Source organism: Coffea arabica, chromosome 7c, assembly GCF_036785885.1.
Source record: "Coffea arabica cultivar ET-39 chromosome 7c, Coffea Arabica ET-39 HiFi, whole genome shotgun sequence".
NCBI lineage: Eukaryota > Viridiplantae > Streptophyta > Magnoliopsida > Gentianales > Rubiaceae > Coffea > Coffea arabica.
Window position 1 is genome coordinate 15776885 of NC_092322.1, and position 10295 is coordinate 15787179.

A 10295-nucleotide genomic window follows, 5' to 3' on the forward strand; every position below is an offset into this window, starting at 1 on the left:
TACAACCATTAGATAGCTCCATAATTAATCACAATAAAGCCCTAAATTAGAAACCCTAATCTGAACTTTAACCCCACAAGCGGAAATTTTCCATAAGTAACCGCAACTAGAACATATAAGCTTTATCTTACACCTAACCAAACTATCATTCCATGGCCCAACATTAATTATCACATAAGAGCAGAAAAATCACTAATAAATCTGAAAGTTATCAAACTCTACTTTCAGCCATGAAATCTTCCACAATACAACATATTTAACCACTATAAACCACTAATATGCCATTATTAGAACAAAGAGGGAATTTTCCAAGCAAGGTACCTTAAATCCTCAAGAAAGATGGTGACTTAGAGTTTCCCCTTCCAAAACAACTCCACCAACCTCTTTAAACCTCCATAGTGAACACTTGTATGGAGTAGATTGAAAAACTAACGGTGAAATCTCAAGATGTAAGCAAGAAATGGAAGAATGAAGTTGAAGTTTTCTTTCTCTCTTTTCCCTCATGAAGCTCGGCCAAGCCAAGGAAAGAAATGAAGATATTTCAGCCAAAAAGCAAAATAAGAATGAAGAAAACAACCAGTCAAACCTGGCTGCCGCCTGTGACATGTCACAATCCGACCGGATTCAAGACAGAATGAAATCAATTTTTTTTCAAATGGCCAACTCAATCCGGCCAATAACTGGCCAAATATGCGGCCGGATTTGCTAACACTGTTCACCAGCAATTTTTTTCCTCTTTCTTTTGGGCGTCACAACACTATTTTGCAGGATTCTTGGCAATGGCATTTCACAATTTCTTCTCCATTGTAGTATTCAGCTTTTCCTCTGCTAAATCCTTCAACATATGAACTTCCATATGTCTCATTCCTTGAAGATCGATTTGTAGTTGAGCTTGACGAACATGAACCCAAATTTCTCCATTTGTTATGCATTTCAAATGATGAACTTGAAGACATTTTAGTTGAAACCTAAAATTGGGAATAGATGGAAGAACCCTAATTTCTTCCTTTATTCCCCCGTAGCTCTTTTTGCTCCAAATTGGTCTCAAAATGGTTGATATCTTATTTTTTTTGTTAAAATCGTATTTTCTACTTCTAAAAATGCCCTACCTTGCCGGTGGTCTAGGTACAAAAGCACATGTTTCGGGTGATGACACTGTATAGGTCCTTAGTTGGCACAAGAATTTTATTTGAAGGATTTAATTCATGCGACAAAACTTTTAGGGACCAAAACGGGTTTAGTGAAAAAGTTTGGGGACAAAATTGGTAATTTTCCCAACTTTTTAACATTAATTATTGTCCTAAAGTATTAGTTTATGCCTTAGATATCAACTAAAGTTGGTAATCTTTGTTGTAGATTCATGGAATCCTGAACTATTATTTCCTCTGGGTATCATCATAGCAAGGTGCTTGAGAACATTTCCTTCGACAGACCCCGTCTAGTTTTGTCTTCATATTTTTCGCCAGTTATCTGCCCATGTGATTGGGCTTGCCGGTTAAGGCACCAGTTTGAAGCTTAGAAGTGAATCTAAGGAATTTTAGTACTCTAATCATTAGAATATTGGGATTGCACTCTTTGCTGTTGCCATGGTGCAGGTAATTCATGGGCTTGCCGGTTAAGGCACCAGTTTGAAGCTTAGAAGTGAATCTAAGGAATTTTAGTACTCTAATCATCAGAATATTGGGATTGCACCCTTTGCTGTTGCCATGGTGCAAGTAATTCATGATAGAGTTTCAATTACCACAGTGGTAGTGGTGGTGGTGGTGATAAGGTTTAGAAGATTGAAGAATTGGAGGAGATGAAAGAAGAATAGTGATTGATCTCTTACATTTTGGTCAACATTAGAGTGATATGCCATTTTTACCCTTTAAAAGTTGGTCACATGATGTGCACATGACTAATTCTTGCAAAAATTCAATGGAGAAGTGATTGGGGACCAAAATTGATCATTTTTTATTTATTTATTAGGGACTCAAATTACTCATTTTCATTCTAAGTAACTAAAATTTTACATCAGTGATATGTGAAGGACGATTAGTATAAACTTTTCAAAAGGGATAAATTTAGAAACCTTCCCAGTGGTTTCTGACAATTTCACTCGCCTCTCCTGAAATTTGTAAAATTATACAAACCTCTCTTGAGGTTAAGGTTTTGATAACAAAGTTAGTCCAATTAGAAAAAGTAATATTAAAAAAGTATTTTAAAAAAAGAGATGAAATTTTTATTTCAAAAATACCCCTTATACATGTATATAAGTCGTATTAGTAAAAGAATAAAAATAATTAAAAGTTAGAAACAATTAATACACATATTTAACCATTCACAAAATTCACATTTAATAAATTAGATAACATAAATAAGCAATAAAACTACACCAATGATTATAAGATTTAGCAAAAAAACTAGCCATGTTTTTTAACGTGATGTTTGTTATGATTCTCATTATTTCGAATAGAAAAATTTTCAAATTTTGTCTTTCTTTTCCTTCCTTTCAATTTTCTTTGAAACTCTTAAAACTGTGACAATTGTAAAGTAATTTCTTGGAAATAAAGGAGACAATTGTAAAGTAATTTCATGGAAATAAGGGAGAAAGGAGGGAAAAGAAAGGTAAAATTCGAAAATATTTCTATTCAAAATCACAAGAATCATAATAAACATTATGTTAAAAGAGATGACTAATCTGTTTTGATGAATCTTGTAATCATTAGTGTAATTTTTTTTGCTTATTTATGTTGTCTAATTTATTAAATATGAACTTTTTGAGTGGTTAAATGTGTATATTAATTGTTTTTAATTTTTAATTATTTTTATTCTTATACTAATACGACTTATATACATGCATAAGGAATATTTATAGAATAAAAGTTTTATCCTCTTCTTAAGGTACTTTTTAAATGTTACTTTTCTAATTGGACTAATTTTATTATCAAAATCTTAATTTCAAGGACGAAATATGAAAAATGTTTTAAAAGATTTTACTTTTTAAATAATCTACAAGCATGGATTCTCGTCTCACGAAGGGATATGTCTTAGTTGGGATTGGGCAGTTGGTATCGTTTATCAATACAACAACCGAGAAGACTTCGATTTAATCTATTTTTAACAAACAGAACTTTGAATGAACAGTCAAGATCAATCCCAGCTCATTTGAATTTCAAATGAATGACTGAGATCAATCTGAGCTCTCTTCGGCTGGTTTCTACGTACGCTTGCGCCTCCAATTATATCAAACCGGACCGATCCTAGTATATTACCATCTGTACCGTTTATTTCAAAATTTTGAATGCCTTGATCCACCCATCCCAAATGATCCCAACCATCCATTGGTTATCATGGATGGACTCCAACAACCGTCACTGCTCACAGATGATGTAGCAAAACTGCCCCATCCTTTCAACAAAATGACAACTATACCCTCTCCCACTTCCATGTCCCAAAGGTCAACTATTCTCTCCCCTGCGTCCACGACTCTTCCCTAATCATTCACAGAAGATTGACTTCTGCCAAAACCCTTCTGTCAATTTTTCTCTCTCGCAGAAAATGGCCAAGCCCCGTGAAACCGCAAAACCTGATCCACCAGTAGAATCCGAAGAAGAGGAAGAATCCGGCGAGGAAGAAGAGGAAGGCTCGTCGGAGGAATCAGAATCCCAACCCGAGAACGAACCTTCCCAGAAAAAGACCGCCTCCCCTCCCGCTCCGGCTACCAAGAAGCCCGAATCCGCAACACCGAAAACCCAACCGACATCTGCCGCTGCTGCAGCCTCTTCATCTGACGAATCTGAAGATGAGGAGTCCGGATCCGATACCGACTCCGACACCGAAACCCCTTCCGAGAAACCCGACCCGAGTATCAAACCCATTGCCTCAAAACCCATGGATGGCCCGCAGAAAACTACAACTACTGCAAAAAAGCCCAGATCCAAGCCCAACGCGCTGGGTCCCACTTCCCCGGCGAAGTCAACCACCGGCGCCGGAGCAAAACGGACGGCGTCAGCAGCGGGGAGTGATGAGGGGAAGGATGCAAAGAGGTCGAAGAAAAAACCCGAAGCGGAGGCTGAAAGTTCGGAGAGAAAAGGGAATTCTAATGATGATTCGAGGAGGTTGTTTCAAAGGCTGTGGAGCGAGGATGATGAGATTGCTATCCTCAAGGGAATGCTCGATTATTCGGCCAAGAAAAAGGCTGACCCGATTAATGATTTGAATGCTTTCCTTGAATTTATTAAGAAAAATATCCATATCGATGTTAGCAAGACTCAGTTGCAGGATAAGATCAGGAGGCTGAAGAAGAAGTATGAAAACAATGCTGAAAGAGAGAAGAAGGGTAATAAAGAACTCACCTTTTCGAAGCCCCACGAGCAAAAAGCTTATGAATTTTCGAAAAAGGTGTGGGGCAAAGAGAAGAATGGTGATGGGGAGGAGAATGTTGAGAGTACTAAGGCTAATGGGACTGCAGTGAGGAAGAGCCGGAGTAGAAGCGCAGTGGTGGGTATGACGCCTAAAGTTGATGAGGTGGAGGAGAAGCTGAAGGAAGTGAAGGATTTGGTGGGTGAGAAGAATGTGGTGGAGGGGTTGAAGAATGACAGTTTTGGTCCTACTGACAGTTTGAGGATTGAGGAGTGGGTTCTTAAGAGGGCACATTTGATTAAGGATGCAAAGAAGAGAGCTGAATTGGAGGAGAAGTGGAGGGAGTTGAAAGTCAAGGAGATTGAGTTGTTGGCTAGGAGATCAGAGTTGATGGCTGAGCAGAGTAAGCTGGTCTTGGAGGGCTTGAAATGATCGGGGGGTTGATATTGAGTTGTTGGAAGAATGCTGAAAAGGTTAGTTGCATTAGTGGGGTTTGGTGATGATTAATGTAGTGGCAAAAGGCAGCACAGCATTATGGTGTTGAATATATCTTTAGCACTTTTATGGTTTTAGGGTCGGTAATTAGCAAATTATGGTTTCCTGTACTTTGCCATTTTTAGGTTATATTTTGAATGTTAATGATTTTGAAACTGGGATGATTTGGATGCTTCAGTATTTATGTGCTGAATTAGGATGTTTGCTTTTTCGTATTTTGTTTAGTGTTGCAGTTGGATTCCTATGGTAATTGACTTTAAATGTGATGTTAATTGCTTGTTGGTATGCAAAACAAGATGCATCTACATTGGTTTATATTGATGATGTGCTTTGTGATATTGGTTACCTTTTCCTGATGATTAAGTGGGCATATAGAGATGGTAAGGAATTAATAGTAGCTGATAAAAACTTCTTTTAAGCTTTTGCTTCAAAGGCCGACTCAACAATAATCTGCTAGTACCATTTTCCATTTTTCTAAGAGAGAACTTAGTAGCAATTAACACGCGTTCCATGTTTGGCGTCGATCCTTTCTGTAACCCATAATCTATGACTTGAAGCACTGACGAGTGCAACTCTAGAAGAAGCAACTATAACCATGCGGAAGCCATTTTTAAGATTTAGATCTAGTAATCACCTCCCAATTCCTATATTCTCTATCCCTGTTATTTGTGCTTATGACAAATATCTGAAAATTTTTTAACTCTATATCGCTTGGTATGTGATATAGAAACTAGAAAGAAAGAGCAAACTATGTGAACCATTAAGGCATCTATGCCCTTTTGCAACATTCTTTCTAAGTGTTTACTCACAGTGTCAATGCAGGCATTCAGCTTTTCATTATCCTCCCCAAGAACTTTTGACGGTTTGTGACAGGTTAGCGCCCTAGTCAAGATATTTGCTCAATTTCTCCACTGGAAACCTAGAGTCCATTTTGAATCAAAGTATGGTTGCACTAATTGTTCTCCTGGCACTTCTTCTAGCATAATCTACTTATTTGGAGTGTTAAGTATCACTGGTTAATGGCACTGACCTCTTCAAAGATATATCCATCATTCTCCCCCATGGTTTCCAGATTTGTATTGAAAAACCTCCTTTTAGATGGATGAAGTTAATTTTACTTGCAACGTGATTGATATGCTATTAAGTCTTTTAATCCCAAGCCACTAGTAACCTAACAATGACATATATGCCAAGAAGTGCCACTTGAGTGACATGTCCAGTGCCACCAGGTTTTCCTACTTTGTCAGCTCCCCTTCTTTTCTTCTGCTTGCTGAGTTACCATCTATAACCACCATTCTCCTTCTTTCTCTCTTATTTTCCATCTTCTCGCTTCCACTGTTCTGTAGAATCAAATTATTTTTAAGCGATGACTTGGAGTCCCAATGCCAGGATCTTTTCAATTTTGTCACTTTTTTTTTAGTTTTATTTGATCAACTGTGTGTACCATATCTCTTCTTGCACCAAAATTAGATTTTTGAAGTCAAAATTTAATTGACAAAATGTTGTAAAATGAAACTTGAGGATCGTTTTGTAGACCTTTGGGTGTTTTTGAGTAAGTTTGGCTGCTAATTGGTGGGTTGTTGTTGTTGTTGCAAGCAAACCCAAAATTGGCTTATAATTTCAATTTTTTTTTCTGGATTTTTACCTGTGGTGTATTTAGGCCATTTAATCAGGGTGGAATAGTTTAATTTTGGGGAGTAAATTTATCAGTGGCCTCTAATTTTATGGATTTAGTACAACATAACAATTAGGCAATGCAGAATGCAATGGATGTGTTCAAAACTAGGGCTAATGAGCCTTATGTTACACTTTTTGAAGAATCATTCCTATTAATCATTAATTACATGGTTTGCAATAATATGATATGCACCTTTCAATTATACCAATGAAGTCATGACTAGTGACTTTGCGATAATTCTTTCCGTGTCCCATTTCCAGAATTGCAATATCTGTATGCATTTTGGTAATCTTGTATAGCTTGTTACCAGTAAGGCTGCTCTTAACTTTTTCAAACTGTAATCATCTTTTTGTTGTGTGAAAGTTTATCTTGTGCTCAAATTATGGGTTTGTACTTTTCCAAATCAAGAACTGCTATGCATCATCTCAAACCTAAACTGGGTTATGCTTTAGCTGAGTTCTCGGACTGCTTCTTTATTTCATTATCCAGAATCTGAATCTGCAATTATAAAAATGCTGATGGAGTTTAATGTAATAGGCCAGCCCTTTTTACGATTGGCATTCTCGACATGTCAGTTGGAAAACAGTTGGATTGCATGCAAAACTTTGGCGAACCTCAGTTCATACTGCATTTTATGGTTTTATCATAATGAATATGCAGTCAGCTGTATAGTTTAATTTTGCCACATTCATATTTTCCTTAGCAATCAGTTGGTGATTACCATACTGATTTCTGTATCTTTGATTTTGATTGATGTTAAAAGTGATTAACTCCTTGAGAATGATTTTAGGACTTGTCAATTGTGAAGATGGACGGCAACTTCTGCTTGTAAAATCCTTATTTCACGAATAGCTATGTGCATGGAGTAATGCTTTGACTTTCTCCTACTTATTTTGTGAAATCCGCTAACAGCCCAGAAGGCTTGGTTCATTCTAATTATTGTATGAACTGATAGCAATTGGGTATTCCTGTAAGTTCAATAGTTTGAAACAGCAGCAATTTCTGTATTGTTTTAGTTTAGTTATTTATTCTGTATGAGTTATTTCAGTTCTGTTTTGCCTATGATTTACCAAACAAGTCATTCTATGTGTGCCGAGTTGTTGGATACCAGGCAATAAATGGATGTTAACAAATAGTACAAGCAATATCAAAAGATGCTAGGATCAGTTTCTGAAAATTCTACAGCTAGTTGTGTCCTGCTAACAATGGCATTATGTTTTTAGCTAACAGTTCTGATGCTATACAAAAAATATAGCTGGTATTTCCTGGACATTGTGACATCTTTATGAGAGAGCTGTCTCTGCAGGCTAAAGGCTGCAGCATTCCACACTAGATTCATCCATCCTGTTCAGAATGGTGCCAAATAGATGTATAACCGCACAATATTACATCCTTTCCTCAATACCGTGTAGATGGTGACCCTATGTTCCTTATTGTGTATAGCATTCTTTGTTGTGCTCTAGTGAAGCAGTCAGTTTTAGTATATTGGAATGCACGAAAGAGGACCATTTCCTAAAGCTGAAAAGATGGATCCTGAAACATTTTTGTGATACTATGCCTGTACAAAAAATTCCTAGTTCATGCCTTGTCTGCTTAAAATTTTTTAATAAGATTTCTCTATGAAGATCACCGTCAATTATTTTCTTCCCCAGCTCCGGCCCAAAAAAAAAGGGAAAAAAAAAAAATGGCAAAAGATGCGACTAATACGGCAGGGTGATAGAGTTCTACGTGGGCACTAAATTAGCAAAGAAAACGACGTAGTTTCCAGTATAGAAGTTCTTTAAAGTTTAAACTCATCTCAGCCATGCCAATCCTTCCTACTATAAAGATGGGAAACGATTGGAATTGCAAAATTGATCGGATTGGTCCAATCTTTTCGGTGGCTATTGCTGTAATTTTGAGCAACTTTCGTGGCAATTTGATAATTTCAACATACGATTATATTATTATTATTATTATTGTTTCCTCCGTCCAGACTTTCTAGAACTCTCTCATCACCGCATAGCTGCCATGTATTCTCAACTTCGTCCTACAATTCCTCACCGTAACCACCCTTTTAAATTTGACAAAAGAAGAAAAAGAAAACCACCATTCTGATTGTCACCTTGTAAGGATATTGAATTTTGGCTCTTTTTCATCCTTGAAGTGGTTATTTTCCTACATTTTTTTTTTGGTCATTCAATTTTTTCCTAAGCCAATCAAATGAGGGTGTTCATTTAATCCGTCACTGTTTTCCTAATCTAGTCAAGTGAGGGTGTTCGTCAGAGATATTCATGAGGTGGGATTTATAATCTCTTCAGCAATTTATTCTTGATTTTGTTTCTGGTTGTTTAGTTTGTATGATTCTGTAGGAGTTCAATTTCAGATTGTTTGAGCAAATGTTTGGAATCAGTATAGTGTATGCAATCATTGGAACATGGTAATTATTGTTAAACAATTGTCTCCTTTTTTTTTTTTTTTTTTTTTTTGCATGGGTCAATTTCAAGTTGTCTCAACAAGTATATAAATGTGCCTCCATTGATGAAAGGGTATTCATTTTTCCAACAAATTACTTGGTAATATAAAGTTGTCTCAACAAGTATATAAAAGTTTGATAATGATCCCAAATTATTAGTTGAAAGTCATGTCTATGTGTGTCAACGTGTTCACAAGTAATTTATAACAATTTTTAATACGAGAACAAGTAATTTGTCACTATATATAATTGATATAATTGATCACTACAAAATACAATCTTTATACTTTGTGGGGTTTTTTTTTTACACAAAAAATTCATACTTTAATAACTTGTAGGATATTAGTGGCTTGTTGCCTCCTATTATGTAACTCATTAAACACATATTCTACTATTCGATAGGTTATGTGAATATCATAATTGTCCACCAATTTTATTTTTTTTTAAGCGTATCATCAATAATAGTTTTCAACCTACTCCTTTAATGACTCTAACTCGCGGCCTGTGAATTACAAATGAAACGTCTCACCAATTAGACTACATTTTATTATCCACTTATATTCACAGAGTGAACATAACTTTATTTTATTTGTTCCTTCGCTGAAAAATTTTATACTTAGGCACACTATGGAAGCCGAAAGGACACAACCCACCTCTATATGCAACTCGAACCACACTAATACATCATCTACTGATTTAGGGATTATCCCCGAGGCTTTGGTCTGGTGGTAGTAGCCTAGTTAGGTGAGTACCATTGCTAAGCATCGAATCTCCGATGAAACAACTCACACAGCTTGGGCAGTGGGACACGTGTGGACTAGTCTGATGATTCAGGATACCACACGTGATCATATGACCAAAAAAAAAAAAAAAGATTTAGGGATTATCCAAAACTTGACATACTCACGAAGTCATAACCACAAACTGCTTGTCAAATAAAAATCTCTACATTTTAGTCAGTCTTTCAAAAGCTGGGCATATCTTGAAAGAAAGTTAAGTTCTTGAGCAATACTGCTTTGATAATGTACATAGCTTTGGACAAGAACGAAAATGTTCATTAGAAAATTTTCAGTACAAAGGGAATCTTTTCCATTTTCACGAGGATATAAATGTGAAAAAGTTTATTGTATTACCTACCAATTGGCCAGAGACGTCAACTTCTATTAATCATCATGTTTTGTGGAGTAAATTTTCTGAACTGAGAATCCTTCTTCTTTATCTTCCAAGTCTATTTCCCTAACCGCCTAAATCCCTCAAAAGTATTTTAGTCGGAGAAAGATAAATAGAAAAAGAAAAAGTAATATCAAATTTTTTTTTTCTAGT

At 36.2% G+C, this 10295-nt stretch overlaps 1 protein-coding gene across 1 annotated transcript; it reads left to right on the forward strand.

Annotated features, from left to right (window-relative positions):
* The first annotated feature begins 3414 nt into the window (after positions 1 to 3414).
* Positions 3415 to 5111, forward strand: LOC113698969 (uncharacterized). Its single transcript, XM_027218965.2, has one exon. It carries the CDS (start codon positions 3541 to 3543, stop codon positions 4774 to 4776), a length of 1236 nt encoding a protein of 411 aa, XP_027074766.1. The 5' UTR covers positions 3415 to 3540; the 3' UTR covers positions 4777 to 5111.
* Positions 5112 to 10295: the final 5184 nt, after the last annotated feature.